The sequence below is a fragment of the Neohortaea acidophila genome (assembly GCF_010093505.1).
Source record: "Neohortaea acidophila strain CBS 113389 unplaced genomic scaffold BDY17scaffold_3, whole genome shotgun sequence".
Taxonomy (NCBI): Eukaryota; Fungi; Ascomycota; class Dothideomycetes; order Mycosphaerellales; family Teratosphaeriaceae; genus Neohortaea; species Neohortaea acidophila.
Window position 1 is genome coordinate 522,947 of NW_022985512.1, and position 22,299 is coordinate 545,245.

General features: G+C 56.0%; 13 protein-coding genes across 13 annotated transcripts; 5 read left to right on the forward strand and 8 right to left on the reverse strand.

Annotated features, from left to right (window-relative positions):
• Positions 1 to 9: 9 nt before the first annotated feature.
• Positions 10 to 2,053, forward strand: BDY17DRAFT_96506 (RNA polymerase II-binding domain-containing protein). Its single transcript, XM_033738884.1, has 3 exons — positions 10 to 179; positions 234 to 1,350; positions 1,587 to 2,053. The coding sequence occupies exons 2-3, from the start codon at positions 256 to 258 to the stop codon at positions 1,647 to 1,649; spliced, it is 1,158 nt and encodes a 385-aa protein (XP_033591650.1). The 5' UTR covers positions 10 to 179; positions 234 to 255; the 3' UTR covers positions 1,650 to 2,053.
• Positions 1,920 to 2,763, reverse strand: BDY17DRAFT_308538 (uncharacterized protein; the record flags this gene model as incomplete). The annotated part of the gene is made up of 3 exons (XM_033735221.1): positions 1,920 to 2,120; positions 2,180 to 2,505; positions 2,559 to 2,763. 3 exons carry the CDS (start codon positions 2,761 to 2,763, stop codon positions 1,920 to 1,922), a joined length of 732 nt encoding a protein of 243 aa, XP_033591651.1.
• Positions 2,764 to 3,078: 315 nt separating this feature from the next.
• Positions 3,079 to 3,838, reverse strand: BDY17DRAFT_96497 (uncharacterized protein). The gene has a single exon (XM_033738883.1). The coding sequence runs from the start codon at positions 3,636 to 3,638 to the stop codon at positions 3,165 to 3,167; it is 474 nt and encodes a 157-aa protein (XP_033591652.1). The 5' UTR covers positions 3,639 to 3,838; the 3' UTR covers positions 3,079 to 3,164.
• BDY17DRAFT_96489 (uncharacterized protein) lies at positions 3,838 to 4,660 on the forward strand. Its single transcript, XM_033738882.1, has one exon. The coding sequence runs from the start codon at positions 4,038 to 4,040 to the stop codon at positions 4,653 to 4,655; it is 618 nt and encodes a 205-aa protein (XP_033591653.1). The 5' UTR covers positions 3,838 to 4,037; the 3' UTR covers positions 4,656 to 4,660.
• Positions 4,661 to 5,123: 463 nt separating this feature from the next.
• Positions 5,124 to 6,182, forward strand: BDY17DRAFT_96523 (uncharacterized protein). Its single transcript, XM_033738886.1, has one exon. The coding sequence runs from the start codon at positions 5,291 to 5,293 to the stop codon at positions 6,053 to 6,055; it is 765 nt and encodes a 254-aa protein (XP_033591654.1). The 5' UTR covers positions 5,124 to 5,290; the 3' UTR covers positions 6,056 to 6,182.
• On the reverse strand, positions 6,183 to 7,034 carry BDY17DRAFT_96514 (uncharacterized protein). The gene has a single exon (XM_033738885.1). It carries the CDS (start codon positions 6,841 to 6,843, stop codon positions 6,310 to 6,312), a length of 534 nt encoding a protein of 177 aa, XP_033591655.1. The 5' UTR covers positions 6,844 to 7,034; the 3' UTR covers positions 6,183 to 6,309.
• An 853-nt stretch (positions 7,035 to 7,887) lies between these two features.
• BDY17DRAFT_308541 (uncharacterized protein) lies at positions 7,888 to 8,742 on the reverse strand (the record flags this gene model as incomplete). The annotated part of the gene is made up of 1 exon (XM_033735222.1): positions 7,888 to 8,742. The coding sequence occupies one exon, from the start codon at positions 8,740 to 8,742 to the stop codon at positions 7,888 to 7,890; it is 855 nt and encodes a 284-aa protein (XP_033591656.1).
• A 601-nt stretch (positions 8,743 to 9,343) lies between these two features.
• BDY17DRAFT_321957 (Alpha/Beta hydrolase protein) lies at positions 9,344 to 10,507 on the forward strand (the record flags this gene model as incomplete). Its single annotated transcript, XM_033736730.1, has 1 exon — positions 9,344 to 10,507. One exon carries the CDS (start codon positions 9,344 to 9,346, stop codon positions 10,505 to 10,507), a length of 1,164 nt encoding a protein of 387 aa, XP_033591657.1.
• Positions 10,508 to 10,547: 40 nt separating this feature from the next.
• BDY17DRAFT_292909 (uncharacterized protein) lies at positions 10,548 to 11,663 on the reverse strand. The gene has a single exon (XM_033732904.1). The coding sequence runs from the start codon at positions 11,561 to 11,563 to the stop codon at positions 10,625 to 10,627; it is 939 nt and encodes a 312-aa protein (XP_033591658.1). The 5' UTR covers positions 11,564 to 11,663; the 3' UTR covers positions 10,548 to 10,624.
• A 549-nt stretch (positions 11,664 to 12,212) lies between these two features.
• On the reverse strand, positions 12,213 to 14,679 carry BDY17DRAFT_321959 (WD40-repeat-containing domain protein; the record flags this gene model as incomplete). Its single annotated transcript, XM_033736731.1, has 2 exons — positions 12,213 to 14,534; positions 14,629 to 14,679. 2 exons carry the CDS (start codon positions 14,677 to 14,679, stop codon positions 12,213 to 12,215), a joined length of 2,373 nt encoding a protein of 790 aa, XP_033591659.1.
• Positions 14,680 to 16,243: 1,564 nt separating this feature from the next.
• Positions 16,244 to 17,306, forward strand: BDY17DRAFT_321960 (uncharacterized protein; the record flags this gene model as incomplete). The annotated part of the gene is made up of 4 exons (XM_033736732.1): positions 16,244 to 16,320; positions 16,376 to 16,431; positions 16,480 to 16,617; positions 16,669 to 17,306. 4 exons carry the CDS (start codon positions 16,244 to 16,246, stop codon positions 17,304 to 17,306), a joined length of 909 nt encoding a protein of 302 aa, XP_033591660.1.
• A 64-nt stretch (positions 17,307 to 17,370) lies between these two features.
• On the reverse strand, positions 17,371 to 17,889 carry BDY17DRAFT_96586 (uncharacterized protein). Its single transcript, XM_033738887.1, has one exon. It carries the CDS (start codon positions 17,706 to 17,708, stop codon positions 17,436 to 17,438), a length of 273 nt encoding a protein of 90 aa, XP_033591661.1. The 5' UTR covers positions 17,709 to 17,889; the 3' UTR covers positions 17,371 to 17,435.
• Positions 17,890 to 18,070: 181 nt separating this feature from the next.
• BDY17DRAFT_246887 (P-loop containing nucleoside triphosphate hydrolase protein) lies at positions 18,071 to 21,663 on the reverse strand (the record flags this gene model as incomplete). The annotated part of the gene is made up of 4 exons (XM_033730766.1): positions 18,071 to 20,744; positions 20,799 to 21,157; positions 21,218 to 21,354; positions 21,411 to 21,663. The coding sequence occupies 4 exons, from the start codon at positions 21,661 to 21,663 to the stop codon at positions 18,071 to 18,073; spliced, it is 3,423 nt and encodes a 1,140-aa protein (XP_033591662.1).
• Positions 21,664 to 22,299: the final 636 nt, after the last annotated feature.

A 22,299-nucleotide genomic window follows, 5' to 3' on the forward strand; every position in this document is an offset into this window, starting at 1 on the left:
GAGATGCTGGCGCTCCTTCCCCAAAAGTTGTCGAAACCTTGCGGGTGCTCCCGAAATTAGCGCGACGTCGCGCATGGACGCTTTGGGAGCTCCAGCAAATGGCTGCCGCTTCACGTTGTTTGACACACTCTTTTCCAGCGAACCCGGTGCGCGCTGACCTGCGCTTCTCTCTCCTACTCGTATGCGACTGTACTGCATCCCGTCAACAAACCCCACTGAACAAACAACAACAGACCGTGAGAAACCGCAAGCAAAATGTCCTACTCCGACGAGGCAGTCAAAGCCAAGCTGTCGTCCCTGAGCGAGACTCAAGACAGCATCGTGACCGTCGCGCAATGGATCATGTTCCATCGCCGCCACGCCGACCGCACCGCATCCCTCTGGCTCGAGCGCCTGCAAGAATCCAACACCAGCAAGAAGCTGAACCTCGTCTACCTCGCAAACGAAGTCGTCCAGCAGTCTCGTGCGCGCAACAAGACCGATTTCCTGCTTGCCTTTGAGCCTCTGATTGGCGATGCCACTTCTTTGGCGTACAAGAATGCGAGTCAAGAGGTGCAGGGGAAGTTGAGGAGGGTGGTGGAGGTGTGGAGGCAGAGGAACATCTTCGACCCGCGCATTCAGACCCAGACGGAGCAGATGTTGGATGAGATTGATAAGCAGCGCGGTGGTGGACAGGCGAATGGGACGGGCTCCGGGTCTGGGAGGAGGCTGGGGGGCAGTCTGTTCGGCGGCAGTGGTGGCAGTGTGCCCTCCGAGCTGGAAGCCGCGGCCAAACTCCATGCCAGCCTGAGCAAGGCGGAGGTCAACGTCAAGCCCTCGGTGGACACGGCCAATAAGGAATACGCCAAGATGACCGATCCCGATACTCCCGTCCCTACCGCTCCGGTGCACGCGGCGAGGCTAAGCCAACTTATGAAGAGCTTAGCTGCAGCTCAGGGTGCCGTGGAAGCAAGCGTGCAGGCGAGACGGGCTCTTCTTGCAGAGCTGGACAGGCTGGTCGAAAGCCACAAGGCCAAGTTGGCGGTGGACGAGACGACGGCAGCGGATATCGTGACACGCAAAGACGACATTGAAAACAAGAAGAAGGAAGTTGAGGATAACATCATGCGCGGCCTGTCGACTCCAACATCTCCAACCAACCCCACCACCGATCCATTCGATCTTCTCCGCGCAAACGGAAGCCGCTCCGCCAGCAAAGAAATCGAGAGACCCGAAGCAGAAGGCTTCACGCCTCCACCGCCTGATGTAGAAGCCTTCACTCCCCCAGCCCTCGAAACAGACCCCGAAGTCACAGGCGCAGGTGATCCCGCCGCAGGCTTCGACAACAACGCCACGGACGCCGAGCTCGCAGCGCTGAAAAGCTACGTCAGCACCACCGGCGCCGACGCCACCCAAGAGCAACCCCCAACTTTCAACGAACCCCCGCCAGCCTTTGAGCCCCCGTTAGCAACCGCCTCCGCCTTGCCCCAAGACACCGCAGTCGCCGCCGCTAACGAATTCCTCAACAATCTAAATGTGCTGGGCCAGGTGCGACATGCTTCGAGCGAAAGTCCGGGCGCCGGTGGGGATCCGAGGTTGAAGCGGAGGAAGTTGAGTCACAAGAGCGCGGACATGGACGAGGAGATTTTTGGGATGGGAGGGGTGGATGAGGAGGGGGTGAGTGCTATGCTGGGTCAATAGGTGGGCATGACAAGAAGTGAACGAGTGAGATGACGGGTGGATGGTGTGGAGCAGTTGAGAGCAGCTCTCTATTGGATCGGCTGGCCTACATATGGTGCCTAACCCGAGGAATGTCTCGCATGAAGGTTATGCGATCCTTCCACACGCCATACAGCAGACCGATGAATATAATTCCAAACTCCGTCCGTTCGCTTCCAAACCTGCGCTAAACATGAAACTTTCTCTTGCTCGCTCCTCCCTCATATCACCGCCATCACCAGCGCCGCAAACGTGACAAGCGAAAGCGAAAGCACCGAGGGAGTAGGGATTCGCAGTTCCGCGCCGCTTGTCAGCGCAGCAGAGGTGAAGACCAGCTCGAACCCAATATCCGAGCTATTGAAGCAATTCTGCGGCGTGACGGGGATGGCCTGCTCGGGTTCGACGAGCGTGACATCGACGCACTAGACATCCATCAGCCTTTGCAATCCCTAATCCTGAAAACGAGAAAAAAAACACTCACATTATACAGCGAAGCCCCAAACTGCGTCAGCTCAATCACCTGCAACGTCACATTATCCCCCGGGGCGAGCGTAACATTGACCGGCGTAGGCACCTGCGGCAAGCAAAACTGCCCGCCGTACGTGCTGTCCGACGGCCCAAGGATCTGGAAGGGCGGGACGAGGATGTGCGACATGTTCGGCGGCGCCAGCTCGCCGGGCGCGTTGATGCCCATGTTGATGTAGAAGAAGGCGGTCTTGTGGCCGGCGAACCAGCCGGGTTGGATGGAGATGGCGCCGCCTAGGTAGGGCCAGACGGTGCGGTTGCGGGATTGGGGCATGCCGCCGCCTGGGGGATGGGGGTTAGTGAGGTGTTGAAGAGGGGGGTGAGGAAGGATGTACATGGGTAGATGAATTGTTGGCCGTAGGGGAATTCCCAGCTGCCATCCGGGCTGATGTCGACGCCGATTGTGTTGGGGTTGTTTTGGGGGAGGGTGCCGTTTGTGTGGAGGTTGTCTCCTCGTTCGCCGGGGTAGACGATTTGGGTGTGGGCTGCTGATAGCGCCAGCCAGCTCAGTATTGCTAACAGTCGCGTGAAGCAATGCATGGTGGAGGTGGGTGTGGGTGTTTCGCGGCCAGCCGCTGCTCTTTGCTGAAGGTACACGATGCGGGGGATTCTGGACTTTGAAGGAGAGGGCGTATGCTCGCAGACGAGAAGATCACGGGAGTATGACTTTGAACGAGGAGAAAGAGCAGACAAATACGGAATCATACGCCGACGATTCTCGCGCAACCAGGTGGACGTGAGGAGAAGTGAAGATGCTTGGCACGACATGCCATTCTTGTATACCTACCGCTTAGCGCCGTGACCTGGACGCACAGCAAGGTCGTCCCATTGGTCTCACGCCCGACTGCCACGTCCCTGCAGAGCAGCGTGATGTGGGAGGAGGAGGGTTGGGTGTGGTGAGGTGCGGATTGGCTAGCTACGCGCCCGGCTGTCGGTGGGTTTTAGAGTTTGGAGGCGCGGGCAGGGGAAGGCGGAGGGTGAGGGGCGTGGCCAATGAGACGCCGATCGACGTGACTGCCTTGCTGATCTGCCTGATCATTGCAACGGACAGGACGTGACCATATGAGTGACCGTGGCGACATTCGGCATCGAGAGATACACAGTTCTGGCCTGGGCTGGATGTGGACAGCACGTGCAGAGCCAAGGCGCCATGGGTCATGCTGCGATCCTGTACTGCACAAGGTAGGCAGGACTGACTTGGAGATGGAGGCCAGCAGTCCATTGTGGTGCGAGACAAGCGACTTCTGTTGAGCGGACATCCTCCATTCCGCATCTGAAGAAGTCCGTCGAAACGCGTCGAGCATCGTCGTGATTTCCATGTACAAGAGACCAAGAGAATGTGCGTCGCGTCGAAGCAGCCAAGGTCTTATCTCCATTTGCAGAGTTGTCAAGTAATCGCCAACGCAAGTCGTCATGCCTCCATACTCACGATCGACACGGCCTCATCCGCCACCTGACTCGAACAAGTCACGAGAACTGAGCGTCATCCAAGCCGGTCTATCCCTCTGAAACAGCAGCCCGCGCCGAGCTCCACCGCCGCAAAGCTCGTCGCGTTTCAAGTCGCGGCTTCTAGCGCATCGCTACCACGGATTTCATCATCGCTGCACAGCTGCACCGCACTCCACGACCACACGCTACTGTACTACATACCGTTGATCCGCGCGCCGGCTAATCTCCTGCTCCCCTTTCGTCATCACGTACATTAGTATATAAAGCGATGCGTGCTGGCTTCTAGTTTTCGATGTAGGCCGCGCAGCTCCTCTTCCCAGCCTCCCCATTTCCTTGCGACCGTTCGGCACTCCTGCACCATCACCATGAAGGCCACTATCCTTGCTGCGACCACTCTGGTCTCTCTCGTCGCCGCCAATCCCTTGACCGCAGCACCAGCAAAGAGAACGTCAAACCCGCCCGCCTGTATCCCCGCCCACTCATACCCCAATGGCCTAGTCTGCACCGACGTCTCCGGCTCGCTCTTCCTGACTCTCCCCACCGCCGAGACTGCAGTAACAGATCAACCCTACGCCACGACAACAATAGGCCCCCCAGCAACCACGCTGAGTCTGGACACGCAACCCGCCTACGCCACCTCCACTACTTACACCTCTGCACCCTCGAGCACCGTCTCGCTGAAAACCAGCCCGGCGGAGAAGACTTCGACAAACTCGGCGACAGACTCCCCGTCCTCAGCATCATCGGCAAAGTCGTCGTCGTCCTCCTCGGGCTCGCTCAGTTTCAAAACTACCCCGGCTTTCGCGACTTCAACGACGTACAGCTCGGCATCGAGTACCACTACCGCTCCTAGCGCTGCTACTTCCACTGCTGCAGCTGCGACTTCTTCAACTGGCAGTTCGTCGACGGGTGGTGCATCGAGGGTTTCTTTTGGTGGTGCTGCAGTGCTTGCGGGATTGGCCGGCTTCTTTTTCCTATTATGAGACACGGATGTCATCTTTCTTTTGTGTAGAGACCCAAAGTATGAACAATCACGACTCTCGCAACCGCCTCAATCGCTTCCTCCTCATCCCCCATCCAACGCACGAGAAAGGTGAAGTGGATTCCATCACCCTTGTAAGATGTGGCGAGGCTGCAAGCCGAGCCCTAATCCATCCCCACGCCCACGGGCTAAATAGCCACTTCCTGCCTACACGGGCACGATACTCGCGTCTGACCAATCACCAAAAACAGATAGCGTCTGTCCAGACCTCCATTGCACCTCTCTGATTCGCCGGCGTTCATCTTCTGCGCAAAAGTCTATGAGGACGAAATGCGAGTGCTGAGCGGTCGGAAGCATCGCCGGCAACCCGGTTGGCATGTGTATGCCTGTAAGCTTTAGTCCAAGGAAGGAGATCGACAGCCTGCAATGGTGTGTTTGCGCTAACAGGATGCGTGCGAGACACGCGGTCGATGATCTCGGCCTACTCTCAGGAATCATTTGGCCTAGCTTGCATGGCACAATCGTGGCATGTGTATCCTAATCCCCGCTAGGTTGGTTGCATGATCCTTCACTGCTTACAAAAGGCTGTGAAGCACTGGCTCGACTGCTTTGTATATCTGGGGGTCGACGGCCTTAATGTGCGGCCCCTCTCCTTTCACTGCACTTATCATCCCTGCTGAGGCTGACACTCCCTCCGTCGTGCTGCTTGCTGCAGACGGTCCGGGGTTCCGCCTTATCAAGCAAGCACGAGGCGCCGGCGAAGCAGCAGGGATAGCATGCACTCTCATGTGCGCCCTCCGATCGATACTACACGAACACTCCAAACTTCTCGAACGACTTCCCAACATCAACATGTCGTTGCAATCCCGATCCCAGGCTAGAGAAGATCGCTTCCCAGGCCCGTGGAAGCTTCAATGCCTCGACAAGTCAATCCCTGGATCCGACCCGTCAAGCTACGATCCATACGACCGGAGATCTCCTGCGCGTGCAGGCAGCCAAACAACACTACCACGCTCCATCCAACCGACACGAGCATACTCCGAAAGCACCGCGAGCATTCCTCGACCGCCTAAAGCATCTCCAGGCCTACCCACAACGCCCAAAGACACACTACCATCCACACACCCAGCGTCGAGAACATCAAGCACCGCGACGACGACCACGAGATCGAATTCCTCTGCCAACTCGCCGGCGATTGCGACGTTTCCGGGAGCGTACGTAGCTCCGAGTCAGTGGGCTTCGGGCCCGGAGCCGACGGAAAGGAACGATGGGGCAAAAGGGAGGAAGTTATCTTTTGCTCAGCGGTGGAAGTTGATGCTGAAAGAGTTGTTCTCCTCCCATTCGATTGACGAGTCGGAGTTTGAGCGGATGGGTGATTATCATTGGACGGATGATTCTTGAGGACACGCTGTGATCATTCGGGCTGCGTCTTGGCGTTGGATATGGCGCTGTTTCACGGAGTTGGGACGGTAGCGTGAACTCGCGCCTCAAGTATATGTCATTTTCGCTACGCTAATGGGGGTCGTTCTGAATCGGTTTTATCCACCCACGCCGTTAACACCCAAGCCCTGCTCTGTAACGCCGCAATTCCGACTCCGGCACCAACCCCGTACACAGAAGGGTATCAGAACAAGCCCGCCCGAATTAGATCCTTCTCAACTGTCTATTTCACTCTCGCCAGCCAGCTCCGTCCAATGACAATGACGAATCCGCTCCACCGGCACGCGGGGCGGTGGTGTGTTCTGCTCCACCGCATGGAACGTCTGGCCCCGTTCCCTTTGCTGTTGCCCAGCCTCGCTTTGCCCGTCCAGCTCCGACCAGTGTCGTTGCGAGATGTGCTCCAGCTGTGTGTCATCGATGCCGCGAGACGCGAAGACGTCTTTGAGGGCTGATTTGACGCGCCTTGCGACGGATGACTTTCTCAGTGGTTGGGGGTCTTGTGGTGACTCTGGTTGTGCTTGGCAGTGGCTTCGACTTCCGCCGCTTGCCATTGTGCCTGGAAAGGCTGTGACGTGTTGCTGGTCGAAAGAGGGAACTGGAGACGATGCTGGCGCTGACGAGATCGAGTGGATGGTACCAGTCGAGGATGACCTGCCTTTGACGAAGGCTGCTTGGTGTAACTGAGGCGAAAGCTGTTCAGGCTTGTAGTACGCGTATGTTGAAGAGGTGCTTCCAGAGCGCGATGCCATCGCCCGTGGCGACAGTATGTTGTCAAAAACAAAGAAGAGGTGTAGTGCTGAAAGTGCCTTGGCGTTGAAAGGTGTTGAGGCCAACAGATAGCCGCCCGATATACAAAGGAGATGTAAGCAACGCTTGTGAGTTGTCCGAGTCCACAAACATGAAACGCGGATGGATGACAAGAAAAAGAGGGGAGCCACAATGCTTCAAATAAGTCTTTGAATGCGGACGAACGGTTGATCAAAGTGTTTTGATCGACATAGGTCGAGTCGTCGCCAAGTCCAGAAACACGGCAAGATGGCGCCTTCAAGCTTTACAGAATGCTTTTTGCGGCACGAAAGGCGGCACAGCAGGCAGGGAGGACGCCTCATCTGACCAACTGCCGGGCTAAGATTAGCCATAGGCAGAGGTGGGAGCCCGGACGGGCAGGAGATGGATGATCGCGTCAACCAAGTGCCGTTGGCAACGCAGCCGACCCGCTGCGGACGCCTCGCAGGCCAGCAAGCCAAGAGAGACGCCTGTCCGGCATGCACCCGGTAGATCTACCCGGGCGCTTGCGAGAGGATCCTGCGATACATGCCCAATAGCGTTGTGCGAAGGGACGAGGTTGGCGTGAGGTGCGGCGTGCAGTTCTGGGACCTGGTTGGTGTGTGGAGTAGGTAGTGGAGCTCGCCCGTTGCCCTTAGCGCGTTTCCTCGAAGCGCCCATCCAGAAATACTTCTGCAGTTAAACCTTGCGAACGGCAACCAACACCTGGTTGTGAGCTTCAGGGTGCAGGGTTCACGCGCCGCTGCTGATCCCAACATCCTGCCTGAAGCTACAGGATTGCGGGTGTCGCTCGACGCGCGCGCAGGTGTCGACTGATCAGCTGGCGGGATGTTCGTGCAGGGAATCTGTCCTTGCGGACATGCAGCTGTGCCGCAGGCATGCAGAACTCACTAAAACCGGAAGGTGAAAGACTGAACCTGAGAGGACTCATTGGCTGCATTTCACCACGGACTATGGATACTCGATCTTTGCTACCTTCAATCCGTCTCACGGGATCTCAAACTCAGCTATGTACCGCGCCCCAGTGACTCTCGGGGGTCCCAGATTGGACTATGCCCCGAGCCGTGCTGCAAGATCTCATTCATGTGAAGCTGTAAAGAGCCGCCAGCCATTGCTGAGAACGCCTGGCCATAACTGGCCGCAGTCTCCCCCAATCTGAAGACCGGAGAAAGGCCGAAAATGCCAATCGGTCGCTGATCATCTAAACTCACGTCTTGTTGTGTCCAGCTCGAGTCCAATGGAAACTCAGAGACAGCTGACCCCTGATCCGGCGCGATCGAGTCTGGAGTGGAGGGATTTGTTGGGGCCCGACAGAGTCGCATAAGTGCTTGTATCAATGAGGAGGCCAACGTGATGTGTGATGGCGATCTGTCCTCGTTTGGATGTTGTTCGCGCGGTGGTGTGCTTGTCGCAGGCTTGCACGGCTCTTTCGGCGACAGTGGCCATGGAGATTCTGGTTGGAATTCAAGTCCGCCATGACAAACCAAGGACGACGCGACTGATCGTGGAGAATCTGTCCCGGAGGCACTATAAGTACCGTCCTGCGATACGACGATTGCTGGAGTAATTGGGCTTGTGCCTGCGCTCTGGATCTGGTCACTGCTGCCCGGATATTGCGAGCCTGTATAGGCTTCCAGCTCCTGGTCTTCGAGGTCGCCGGTCTCGTCGAATGCGTTGAATTCGACGTCGTAGTATGGATGCTCGTCATTGCAGCAATACATGCTCATGTTGTCCAGAGAATCGCCGGGGTCCAGATAAACAGCTTCCCAGAACTCGTTGGACAAGAACATTGACTCGGGTCGGGGCGCATCGCAGAATGTCGTAATCAATCGTGGAAGGTTCTTCGTGTACGTGTGTGCCATCGGCACCGAGTTGTTAGAGGGCCTCAGCCTTCTTTGCTCTCATGCTCTTCGACCTCCTCTCCGAGATTGCTTGCGATGCCACGAAAAGACGGCACGAGACAGCTCTGATCCGCATCTTATGGGCACTGGCTCTGTGTGCTGTGCCGTGTCTAACACATGACTGCGTTTCATCTGCGAGACCTGCAGGATCGCAGGTTCATCGTGCTGCCAATGAGTGCAGCTCTTGGCACCGCTGTGGGCGCTTAGGCTGTGACCAAGGACTCGAGTTGCAGATAGCCGCAGAAACTGATCCTACGGAGTCATTTGACGCTGTTGAAAAACGGCTCCATATTACTGGCCAGATCATTGGGGGCTGTTTGATGCATCCGGGATTGAGGTTGTTATTTCCAGTTGGTACCACTTGTGAGGGCAACTCCGGCTTCGCAAATCCATCGGCAGAGATGACGTTGCAAGAAGCCGAACTCGGTCTCTTCACGTCTATACCTCACAACACCTCCAATATATATATCCTCCCTCAGTGAACACAAGGGAGCCGAAGTCGGTCTACTTTTGACATCCACTCGTACAGCACATCCAAGATACATCCTCCATCAACGGCACAATGGCATCAGCGAACGGCAGCTTACCACCACTACCGCTTCCTGCGGGTATTAAAGATGACTACGTAGATTGCACCTCGACCTGCGGCCTTAAATTCCATGTGTTGACGGCTGGCAAACCGGGTCAACCACTGATCCTCTTCTGTCATGGCTACCCAGAGCTGGCCTTCTCGTGGCGAAAGGTTCTTCCCTCGATCGCGCAGGCGGGATACTACTGCGTGGCCATGGACCAGCGAGGCTACGGCCGCACGACCGGCTGGGACAATCGATCTTTCCACGAGGTTGATATGTACCAATACACCGTCACCAACCTGGTGCGCGACCTCGTGTGCTTGACGTACAAGCTCGGGTACAAAGAAGTCGCGTGCATCATCGGGCACGATTTCGGCGGCGTGTCGTCCGCGTCTGCTGCGTTGTGTCGACCGGATGTCTTCAAGTCTACCGTCCAGATGAGCCATCCGTTGCACCTGCCGCCGCAGCCGACGTTCGGCGACGAGGTTCCCAAGCCAAAGGGAGACATTCAGGCTGATCTGGCCAAACTGGATCCTCCGCGCAAGCATTACAAATGGTACAATTGTACTCCCGAGGCGGCGAACGATTGGTACAACCCGCCTCAAGGCCTCGAAACGTACATGAGGGGCTACTGGCATCTCAAGTCGGCCGATTGGGACAAGAACAAGCCGCATCCGCTCAAGGAGTGGAGTGCAGAGCAGCTGGCCATCCTGCCGGAGTACTACGTGATGCAGAAGGACGACACCTTCCCCGAAAGCATCGCGAAGAACATGAAAGGCGAGGACATCACCAAGACCCATTCCTGGCTGTCGCCCGAGGACTTGACCGTCTACGCCAACGAATGGCGGCGCACTGGATTCCAAGGGGCTTTGAATTGGTATCGAGCGCAGACCGCGTCAACCCCTCAGACGCAAAAGGACATGTACTTGTTCGCTGGCAAGCGGATGGAAGTGCCGTGCGCCTTCATCAGCGGCAAGCAGGACTGGGGCAACCATCAACAGCCCGGCGCCTTCCAGTCGTACGACGATCCGAACTCGGTGAAGCCTGGGTGCTTCCGAGGGATTAAGATGATTGATCACGCGGGCCACTGGGTGCAACAAGAGCAGCCGGCAGCAGTCATCAAGGAGCTGTTGGGCTTCTTGAAAACTTTGTAAATCCATAGACGAGAGCAGTGCAACCGCAAGTTATTTCAAAGGAGTTCATTCATCAAGATATTTGCCCAATAGTGTACACCCATTCCGCAATGCCCGATCATACCCACATGCCACCGCTCAGTGCACCACTATTAGCGGGAGATCGATAGTAGGCACTTCCCATCGACTCATCGGAAGGGTGTCAGTTAATTGAGCCCATCGGGAGTACTCGTGAATCAGCTCCAGGAAGTCGCCCTCCCTATCTTTGAATTGCTTTACGAAAGGAGTGGAGTCATGCACCACAAGCTCAGGCCATGGGGATGGTTCACGAATCAGTGGTGGCTCGATGAACGGCGTTTGTCTTCGCATCACTGGTCCGCTGGGGCGGGCGATCGGCTCTTCCAGCGACGCCCAGAACTCGGCGTCGGGATCGCCGTCACCCATGATCTCGATGGAAACATCGGACTCGACGACGCGAATGTCGTCGTAGAATAGCATTGCGGTTTGCGGAGTGCCCGTCTGCTCACGGCCGATGTGTTGGAAGATGTTCTCGGCGAAGGCTGAGGGCCAGCCGAGAGTCGAAATCTTGGGGCTGAGGGGTCGGGGGATATCGTGATGATGCAGGGAGGTCGTAGGCGTCGCAGGGGGCGGAGCAGCCTTTGGGCTTAAAGGTAGAGCTTTGGATGATGTGGTTGTGACTGGTGACAGCAAGGTTGGTTTTCCTCCCAGATTGGAACAGTCGATGTCGGATAGCCATGAGAAGTGCCGGCTCGGAGAGCGAACGGGGGAGGGACACAATATCCGGTCTTTTGTATGGGGATCGGCGGTCGGGCACGAATCGGACTGACCGTCGGTCTTGAAGTGTGCATTGATGATGCTGGGACTGTCCATCCTTTCGGATGGCAGAGGGTCGGAAGGGCTTTCAAGTAGAGACTGGTCGTCTTTGCGGTGGATGGCCCTGCCATCAAGGCCGACCTCCGTACCCAAGCGGGCTGGTTGCATGGATGTATCTCCTCGGAGAGCAGGGGCATTATCGAAGAAAGAATCCATTGTGAAATCAAAGAAGGAATGAAGCATCGCAATGTATGAAAAGAAGTGATGCGACCAGCGCTGATAGGAAAGGGTCAGTGATATGAAGCAGAGCAGAAGGTGGCAGTCTGAGAACGGGGGGGTTATGTACACAAGTACAACGTGAAAGAGCCCAGCATGGCTGCCCTGGCGCCCACATGCCTGTGGTTGTCTTCCCCACGGCTGGAAATAGAAACAGCATTGGTGGCCGGCCAATCACGAGAGCGAGTGGAATGACTAGCGGGGCAAAGCCAATAGAATCGCAGCCTTGCGTGCTCGCGTGCGGACCACGGCGCTTCGAGCCGCCTTTTCTGCAGAGGATATGGGTGCAGCACACCGCAATCCTACCGACCACTCATGAACGGCGCTTGCTGCTTTCCGAATGAAGCCGTGAAACTTGGGATCTAATTTCGGTGATGCCCGCTCGCGTTGGGATGCAAGCAAGCGCCGTCCATGCGTCTACTTCCTTCATGAAACGTAGAGAGAGCGTTAAACACCGGGGTACAGCAAGATGGCATCCACGTGATGTGGGCGTGCAGGTCGGGAATGCGTGTTGGCAGCTGCATGCTGTTGCGATGCAAGCCTGTGATCGGGATGAACATCTTCGTGTTGTCCTATCTCTCTCTCCATGGAGATACGATTTGGTATCTAGCCTTGTCTACTGTAGCTCATCTCTGATCTCCTGGATCACTTCCTTGATATTGGCCAGCTGCGCCGCCTGCTTGGTCGCGACATAATGCAAAGTCCCGCTGACGCCAGCCTTCACATTCGCCCTGAAGTCGTTGCCGAGGGTCAAAAGCGTGCCAAGGGCACACAGAGCCTTGAACAGTGCGTCGCTATCGCCACTCGATGCGCTCTCAGATTCAAGAAGAAGGGCGATGTCCGTCAACAATACATCAGCACGGAATACCCGGCCAGCAGGCTCAGTGGGTGGAGCACCGGAGGTCAGGAGCACGGCGAAATTGAGGTAAAGTGTTGCCAGCGCTTTGAACTGTGCTGGCGATTCGGGATTCTCTCCGAATGGACGGACGACGTTGAGTATAGTGTCGAAGCTACCGTCCACGATGAGGAGCCCAGCGTCGGAAGCGAAGAGATTGACGAGAAGACGGATGGCGTGCACTGCGTTGTTCGCCGTAGGTTGCTGTGGTAGAAACAAACCAATCCCCGCGCAAGTGTTGACGATGTTGTCCGTTCCTCCGCTCGTTTCTTGTATGAACGAAGGCGACACAGCCAGGCGCGCCAGGACCGCGACACCCGGTACTCGCGACAGTGTTGGCCAGCCCGAGCAGACTTTCAATAAAGCCGTAATTTGCTCCTTCACGGGATGTGGATCGCGCGGGGAGTTGTGCATCTGGTCGACGAGCTTCTGCAAGAGTTCCAGCTCCTCCGTTGTGGGCTCCGACTCTTTGCTGATCTTGCCACTGTCGCGCAGCTCTTTGGAAGCATCTTTGATCCTGGTAATGGCATTTTGAGCGTTGCCTTCGAGGATCTCTAGATATCGCCGATGGGGTAGTTTGCGAAAGCCCGCGGGCGATGAGGAATCTGCTGTCCCAGGTCTGTACCTGCGCTCAGTGCCGAGCGGATCTCTCGCCTGTGCTGGCGGATCTCCATTTGCGCCACCAGTGCTCTGCCCGAGTCTTGCCCCTCGCGTGTTCTCAGTGATCCAGTTCGCTACTTGTTCGTAGTACGACATTTCGAGCTTGTTGGTTTCCAGAAATTTTCGAGCAGCATCCCAGGGGTTTTCGGTCAAATTGTATGGGAGCTTCAACGGTGGCTTGCCTTCTTCAATATCGATGTCGAAGACAAAGTCGTATTCTTTGCCGTCGTATGTCTTCTTCCCCGAGCCACTGCCTTGTCCTGACACGACGGTGCCAATCAGATCCCAGCGACTGCTGGACATCGACCACAAATGTGCAGTGACGCTGCCGTCGTTCTCTCGAATAAACAACTGCTGGCCGTCCTTGTGGCCGACTTGCGACTGTAAGGCTTCTGGTCCAGGGAGATTCTCTTTCTGGAAGGGCTCCCCTTGACTTGCTGTTTCGGCAGGTATGGCGTACATACGATTGGTCTCATCGAATGCAGCGATAGTCCCCGCATCTGCCTGACGACTGGGATCTCGGGAGAAGATTCTGATGACCTTATCGCTTGCGCCAGTTGCGATATCGCCAGTCTCCCGGCAAGCCGTTACGGTCCAGATGCTGACGGCCGGGTGTACGATTGTCTGTACGCAAGCTCCGTTCCGCCACACTCGTACCGTCCGATCTTCGGAGGAGCTGACGATGTCGCCGTTTGGTAGAGTTGCGAGGCTGTAGATGTACGCGGTATGCCCCTCCAGCTCGCCGACCGGAGTTCCATCAAGCGTCCACAATCGGATGACTTCATCGTTGCCAGCGGAGGCGAAAGCGGCCCCGGACCACTGAGCGGAAGGCAGCTTGCAGAAGCAGCGCACAACATCTGTATGCCCTTGTATCGTCTTCAAGCTCTTGCCGTTGATGTCGAATATGCGTATCATCTTGTCCGCGCAAGCCGTGATGATCAGCTTCGCATCGTACACCATAACGCCCCAGACTGGTCCTTGATGGCCTTGGAGCTCGGCAACAACACTGCCTTGTTCCACGTCCCACACAAACACCTGGCTGTCCCAGCCGCCACTGACGATCTTATTGCCATCTTCGCTGAATGCAAGACACGTGATGTTTCCAGCGTGGCCGATGAGCAGGCGATATGAATCTTCCTCTGGCGGTCTTCCCACCTGCTTCACGAACACAAACGTCTCTCTTCCTCCCGCAGCAACGAGGCCGCTGGGATGTTCTTTTGACGGCGGCGCATAGTCGAGTGCGTTGAACCAGTGCGAGCCTTGGAGTGCGATGGTGTCATCGTAGGTGAGAGGGGTCGCTGATATCAGACTCCATTGTCGAATGGTGCTATCTCGCGATACGGAGAAGAGGGTTCGAGCATCGGGGAAAGCGAGGGATCGTACCTGTCACACGCAAATGTCAGCAATGGCCTAACCCGCAGCGGTGATGAAGATGATGCAATCTCAGGAGAGAAGCACTTGCGGCCTGAATACTTACGTCTTCCTCGTGCCCCTTCAGAGTTGCCGAGAGCTTGAAGTCGCCCGACATGGCGCACAACGCTCAGCGGAGCTCGACAAGAAATGGCGGAGCTCGTGTGTGCAGCATTCAAGCGTAGAATGAGGTAGCTGTGGGAGGATGAAGTTTGTACAGAGCAGTCGTGAATGATGCAGGTGGCGGTGACGGCACCTTATTAGCTAAGCAGCAGCTTCCCCATCTGGAATGCGCGGGGAGCAGCTGTGGCGTTTCCTCAGGCTCTTCGAAACATCCACGTGTTTCACTCACCCATCATTCTCCTCCGCTGAATGGAGCTGGCTGTCTCACAGCAGCACTCCCGCCGAACGAATTTCACGCCCGGGCGCGTTCCTTTCCTACTGGCTTTCTTCTCGCGTGCATCATGGCTGGACAGATGCTGAAGCGCAGTGAATTAGAGAGCCGCGTGGGGCGTTGTGCTCGGCGTTCATGCGGGGACATCACGTATTCTAACCGCTGGGAAGTGTGCTAATAATCGTTCCAGATAGCCGCTTGCAGTCCGGCATAGCCAATCCGGAATGCTACCCCGAGATCTAGGGCTGCTCCTCCATTGCAACGTCTTTGAGACACACGTGGCGTATACGTGTGAGCGAAATGCGCTGCAGATCTCTCGACCCTGTCAGATCGTAAGCACGGTAGGCGAGCCCTGGCATCCTTCATGCTCTCGAAGGATTCCAGATTTTTGAAAGCTTTCAATTTCACAAGAACATCTCTGACTGATTCAAGTATGGATCATGCTGTTGCTCACCCATACGATTATTCCCACCGAGACCTCCCTCGTTCTAGCCCACGGCGTCCGCAGTCTGGAATCTGCGGCTGTGTCGCCCATCTTGACGTGCAATCGGACGCCTGAGAGGGTGTCGGCACGTTATGGTGGTGTACCAAGCGAGCTCATTCGCGGCTGAAAACCTACGCTGATTCGCCTGGTGCAAGATCGTGCAGCGTGGCTGAACCCTCTTGAAGGCCATCGGGGTTAACGGCAACCACATGGCGCGCGAGGATTTTTAATCCGCAACCCTACACCAGGATGAACACAGCGCGGTTGATACGGTCTGACCCACGGGTTCGCTTCTCGTAAACTCTGCGGCGCACCACGGATATAACCACGTCGGTCCAGTTTCTCAGCCTGCCCGATTTCTCCGCCTCTCCCGCGTGGAGCGTGACATGGTTAGGGTGGCAACGCCAGACCTCGAACCATCCGCCAAGCACCCCCGGACCGCGTTTGCCGCGCCGACATGCAGTTGCCAGAGTACGTACTCCGGCGTGGGGATTCGCGAAGCATGCCACGCGTAGAATAATAAAGTAGCTCGGGGGCTGAAGGGAGGTAAAGGCGCGCTGATCTTCGTGGAGAGGCTCGCGGCTCGCCTGATCCCTGTCACCCACAAAGCATCGTGCTGCCCGGGAGGCGACGGCGTTTGCTCCTACTGTGTTATAAGATGCTGCCACTTCGCCATTGCTTGATATCCTGCCCTGGCTCCCTCACAACACCCTGACTCCTTTGGGCCCTCATCTACCAGCCCAAACAAGATTTTCTAGGCTTCCTTCGTGCGATTTGGCACATTTCTAGTATCACACTTCGGCAATGGAGAACTCAAGACCTTCAACTCCGCCAGTCGACGATGCAAGCCCAATGACTGATTTGTTAACCTCTTTGTCGGCGTGCGTCCCCGTTGCAATCTGGTAGTGTCATGAATACGATTCTGACCGAATGCAGGCTTTTCATCACTGGGCGATATTCCGACCTGACGATAATATGCAACTACAGACGATGTAAGAACATCCGACTCCATCTGCTCGGAATCGTCTGACACCCTTCAGGGGCTGTGCACAAAGCAATCCTGTGCTCTCGCAGCGCCTTCTTCGACGGTGCTTGTAGCGGCTCGTTCTCAGAAGCGAATTCTGGAGTCATCGACCTGAGCGAGGAAGACGAGGACGCCGTCGAACAGATGATCAACTGTACGCATGACTCTTACTCGAAAGCTCCGCAGCATCGCTAATTCCTTGCAGATTTCTACCATCTCGACTATTTACTTCAGCCACAACATTCGCTGGCAACAAGCTTCAGACATCGCACGACCATGCACCATCGGCGACATTCGTCGAAACGAATCGACTTTTCGTCATTCCCCGACCCGCTACTATCGCAAGCCGGCGCCTACACAGACACCCCTTCACCTGACAGTCCCGAGTCAAGTCGTGGGAGCTTCGAACTCCCCGAAGGCAAAGACTACTCGCGCCCAGCGACGCCCGAATCCATGACCGATGCCCCTCGAATACTCGACGAATCGCTCATCTCAGAAGAAGACAACGAAAGCAGCGATGCATTCACCGACGCCCACCTCCTTCTCCACACCCGCGTCTACGCCCTAGCGGAGAAATACGACATCCCACCCCTCAAGCAACTCGCCAGGGCGAAGTTCGAAACCGCACTAGCATGCTACTACGATTCGCCGGAACTCGCTGCCGCAATCGAGGAAGTCTACCATTCAACCATCGACTCCGACCGTGGACTGCGCGACATTGTCCTGGAGGCTTTCAAAGTGCATCCGCAGCTGGCGCAGACCCCTGATGTTTACGGCGTCATTAAAGACACGCCGAGCCTTGCGCTGGAACTGTTCAAAGTCGAGCGCGGAATTCCTGTGTGAGACGGACGCTCGGATGGAGAATGCGGCCGAGCTGCTGGACGGCAGAGCCTACGGAACCACGAAATGCCGGACGTGCCTGCAGTGGCGCTTGCCACCGCTATCAAGATTACAATCTGCATGCATGCTGTCTCAAAAAGGTGTGCCAACCCTTGCTGGAGCAGATGCAGCCATTTCAAGCGATTGGGGAAGTGACTGCCAGCATGACGATATCGGCGCCGATATTCCTACGGCACGCTTCCCCGCGATCAGCAGGGTCGTATATGACATCGTCAGACGACATCTCGCGTCCGACCCTAACACGCGATACGCACGAGCGCAGGATCGCATTGGATCCATCGGTAAGGCAAACGCGCTAAGCAAGGAAAGTGTTGCGCCACGAGCATTATAGGAAACAACCAGCATAAGCTGAACGCAAAGTTATCGAGGAGATGCGGGCATCACGTATGAGGTAGAAACAGCATAGCAGCGCTGTGGCAGAATCTGACAGGGTCTGGTGTGGCGATCACCGTCTTTATCATCCTCGTCAAACACTTTGTCAGCCCCACGTGAGAGCTTTGATTCCACTCAATCCAGAACATCTCTCCTGCCATCGCCTTTCTTCACCAGCGGCAACAGACCCCAGCTCCACCGCCTAACACGGTACGCATGCATCTCCGGCATCGTAGGCAAGTAACCGGCCAAGCGCTCAGCGGCGATCTTTGAGCCACGTTCATATGCAGGGCGACACAACTCAGAAGCCACCCACGCAATACGGGGAGCAGGAATCAATCCAGCAAACTCGCCTCCGATGACCAAGCCTTGTTATCGCCGCTCCCCTCCGGCTCCATGTGACTCCCACCCACCATAAACTTCTCTTTGCGTTTGTGACGCTTCCCTTTCGGGCTGTTGGTTTCTTTAACAAGCACTGCGGTTCGCTGCGCTGGTGGAGGCGGGGAGGGCTCCGGCTCGTCGAGGTCGAGAAGTTGCATGCTTTTCGTCACGGGCTTGGTTGCTGCGTTGCTTGGGCCTGGGGTTGGCCTTTCCGGCATTGGGACGGGCATAAATGCCGCTGCAGCAATGTAGCGACGCTCCTCTTGGTGGGCAAATTGGTGCCAGCCGATGCCAGCGCGGGTTTCCGAAGATGGGACATCAGCCTCGAAGTCATCGGTGTCAGCAGGCCGACACTTCGAACACTTGCATTCCTCGCCACACGTCAAGTTGCATTTGTGGCCGCATGACAGCAGTCTCTCGCATGCCACCTTACACGGGACCATCTTGTGCACGAAGGGATGACACACCAGCTCACAAGGATGCCCACAGTCCAACTGCCCACCGCACTTAACCATGCAGCCTCCGAGGATGTTATCGAAGTCGTGGACGTCCTTGATCGTGGTCCAGTTGCCGTGGTTGGTGCACTGAAGCGTGAGGATATCGCCCACGCGGTTCTTTGGCTCTTCCGTGAGAAGATCGGCCTCGGGACCTTTCTTGTTCTTGTTCCTCATGATCTTGATGACCTTCTCCCACGTCTTGTTCCCGGACTTCTGCAAATTCGTGGCGTTGCCGAAGATGTAGAATCCGCATTGGGCACGAGAAAGGGCAACACAGACGCGGTTGATGACGTCGAGGAAACCAGTCCGTCCTCCATCGTTGCTGCGCACCAGGGAGAGAAGGACCACTTTGTTCTCTTCGCCTTGATACGAGTCCACGGTGACGACGTTGAACCTCTGGTTGAGGAGACTGGCTCGCCCATGGAGCTCTTTAAGGATCTTCTTACGCTGACCGTTATAGAATGTAAGGACGGTGATGCATTCCGTGGGAATGCCGTTGTAGGCGAGATACTCGAACATGCCGACAACCATCTCCGCCTCTGCGGGGTTGTACGAAGACATCTGCTCATCGCGGCGCTCCGACCATTCGTGGGTGAAGAAGAAGGAGTTGATCCCTCCCATACCTGGTACGTCCGGTCGATTGGCGGGATCCATAACGTAGTCATGATCGGTGATGAGATCTTTGTATATGGCGAACAAGATGCGACGGATCTCTGGTCTCATCCGCCGCTGCTTCGTCAGTGTCGTCCATTCGACTTTGTTGTTGATGAGCCGCTCGAACAGGGAGATGTTGAGGTAACATTCCTCTTCCAACTGCTTGACATTGCAGTGTGGACGGAGTTGCTTGTGGTCGCCAACCAAGACGAGATGCTGTAGTGATGGCATACAAGCCACGATCACTGGAGCTTCGAGGGTTTCGGCCGCTTCTTCAATGAGGACAACTTTTGGCTGCAGAGCAGCGATGATTCCGCGGTACTTGCTCAATCCCGTCGTTGTCATTCCAATGATCGCCTGCTCTTTGAGAATTGGCTCGTCTCTCTCCCAGCCTCCGATGCGGCGTTTGCTTGCTTGGTAATTGAATACTCTGACCTTCTCACGAAAGGCAGCCAGAATCTTCTTCTTCAGCTCAGTCTGCAGATGTCGATAGACAGCTGGTCGTGTTGTTTCTGGCACTGCCCACATATCCTGCTGCGTGAGAGCATCTCTCGCTTTGGCCTCTGTCATGCCGGGTGTCTTGCGGCAGGTGAAGTTGTCGGCAATGTCAAAGACAGTGCCCTTGAGTGTCTCGATGTCCTCGTCGTCATTCGCGATGTTCTCCGCCTCTAGTTCGCGAAGCTGCTCGAACTCCAAGTCCGCTTCTTCAAACTCGAAGAATGATTCCTCTGGCAGTTGCTTTGGCGGCACCTTGACCAGCGATCTTCCGAGCCAGGTCACGAACGGCGACTGGGTGTCACTTCCGAGCTGATCATGCACCCATTCCGATGCACCACTCTCCAATGTGTCAATCTGATGCTGAGTGAGCAGGCCAAACGACTTCAAGATCTGCAAATCCAGAGGGTTGCTGGAGGGCTGCAATGGAGACAGAAGTAGTGCAATATCCTTCTCCACCGCAGTCATTGTCTTTCTCGCGCCGCCGTGTAGAGTGCCGGACACTGGTGGGATTCTGGAATGTTGCCGGACTTCGTAAAGCGTGCGAGACTTGATGACGCCTCTGTCTTTGGATCGTCCACCGAGGCGGATAAATTCTGGCTCGAACTCGGCGATGTGCCTCAAGATCTGGTCGATTGCATGGTTCGTTTGGCAGGCGATGATGATGGGCGGGTCGCCCGATCGACGATTGGCGAGCATGATCTTGATTGCCTGGACCGATACGAACGTCTTTCCGGTACCTGGTGGGCCTTGCACGATTGCCAGTTGCTTGGTGAGGATACGCTGCAGTGCGGCCAGCTGAGAAGCGTCGAGATTGCTTTCGGGCTCAGCAGGCCATTCATTGAGGACGTGCACATCTTCGTATGCGCGAGGGTTGTCGTGTTTGAGCACGGGAGTCAGGTCGAACTTGGGCTGATCTCTCACATACTTCGGAGCTGGGACAGAAGATTCCGCGTCGACCAGATGCTCTGAGAGAGGGAAACTACAATGTTGTGTCAGCATTGCACTGGGTTGAGGGCACAGCTCTCACACCTACGGCTCTCGCATCATTTTCTGCAGCGCCAACAATGTATGCCTGCTTGCCTCATACATTCCACCCCGATCTTCCACCATGATGAATTCCATGGCGGGATCCAGCTCTTGGTCTTCAGGACGAGAAATGAAGAGGTCGACTTCGGGAGGGTTTTGCTGAAGCCCAGCAAGTGGACGTGCGGCGACAGTGGCGACGATGGCATTGCTCTGGAACATGTCGCTGATCGGGGTGAGGACTACGAGTCCACCGGTGATGAGGCGTTTGGACTGTTCCCAGAGAATCTGCTTGCCGGTTCGATGGAGGGAGAAGGTGACACGGAGGGCGATGCCTCGAGGGGAGCATGTAACTCCACAAATGTGGACCTGGAAAAGAGGTCAGCCAACATCGATCTGGGGAAGGAGGTCGGATGAAGTGCAGCGCACCTTTTCGTAGATACCGACAGCGCCATTGAAAAGATCCTCGCTGGCCGTGGGGTTTTCTTTAACTCCTTGGACCGCCTCGATGAGATTGCGAAGAGCATCTTCGCGAAGGAGTTCGTAGTTGGCACTCAAGCAAGCGTCTGTAGATGGGAGTCAGCTTTGGCAGCTATGGGTAGTAGATTTGGGACGTGCTCACCATTTGACTCCCACGGGCCCTTCGGTTTGTTGGGCACCAGACCTACCACTTCAGTATCGAGGATCTCTTCTGCGCTTGGGAACTCCGGCCGGTCGAGCCACGGACCACCGTCACCCTTGACTTTGGAATCGTCAAAGTAGGCGCGGATGTTAAGGTTGAGCGTCGGAGGGGGTTTGCGGGCATCTTCGAGGTCTTCTTCTGGCCGGTAGGCATTTCGCCCGCGGCCGAAGCGCTCTTGGAGGCCTTCGTTCATGACTGCTGTGATGGCAGGGGCGAGGATGAGGCGGGTGTGTCGAATGAAGAAAAAAAAAGGTCAAGGAAGGAGGAGCAAACAGTGCTGCAATGTGTGATAGGCTGGAGGCTTGTGATATGTTGGAATGCACGTTCTCGCTGGACTGCCTCGCCAAAGATAGCGGCTGGCGAGAGTCTGATTTTCTGCGGGTGTATATAAAGGCACATGAATGGAGAACACGAGAGAAATGGATCAAGACCGGAGAATAATCAAAGGGCAAGCAAAGGTACTGGTCGCACCTTCCTTACCACTTTGGATGCGGCTTCCCGACATCCCTGACGATGAAGTCATGCATCAGGCCAGCCCGACACGAGTTCATGATTGCGAAGGCGTGAGAATTCAGATGCATGCAGACTTCTGCTCGTACTTCGAGTGCTGTCATGATGGACTCCTTGGTCGTGGTGGAACAGGAACCCGGCAGGTGGTAAAGCTGCTTCCGCTCCTTGTTTTCAAGATGCATGGCGCGCAACCACATGTCATAGCAATTGCAAGTTTGCAGACCATGGTCACTCGTCTAGCAACATAGCTGTAATCAGACTGCGGAACATGGATGAAGATGAGGTTTCATGAGCTTGCATCTGTCGTCAAAGAGATCGA

Bases quoted from the DNA above. Each gene is read 5' to 3' on its own strand.
- BDY17DRAFT_96506 (XM_033738884.1), top strand. From the start codon at position 256: ATGTCCTACTCCGACGAGGCAGTCAAAGCCAAGCTGTCGTCCCTGAGC. The intron at 1,351-1,586 runs GCGCTGAAAAGC...GTTGAAGCGGAG, and splicing joins CCACGGACGCCGAGCTCGCA to GAAGTTGAGTCACAAGAGCG.
- BDY17DRAFT_96497 (XM_033738883.1), bottom strand. From the start codon at position 3,638: ATGACGACTTGCGTTGGCGATTACTTGACAACTCTGCAAATGGAGATA.
- BDY17DRAFT_96489 (XM_033738882.1), top strand. From the start codon at position 4,038: ATGAAGGCCACTATCCTTGCTGCGACCACTCTGGTCTCTCTCGTCGCC.
- BDY17DRAFT_96523 (XM_033738886.1), top strand. From the start codon at position 5,291: ATGTGCGGCCCCTCTCCTTTCACTGCACTTATCATCCCTGCTGAGGCT.
- BDY17DRAFT_96514 (XM_033738885.1), bottom strand. From the start codon at position 6,843: ATGGCATCGCGCTCTGGAAGCACCTCTTCAACATACGCGTACTACAAG.
- BDY17DRAFT_292909 (XM_033732904.1), bottom strand. From the start codon at position 11,563: ATGCTTCATTCCTTCTTTGATTTCACAATGGATTCTTTCTTCGATAAT.
- BDY17DRAFT_96586 (XM_033738887.1), bottom strand. From the start codon at position 17,708: ATGCTGGTTGTTTCCTATAATGCTCGTGGCGCAACACTTTCCTTGCTT.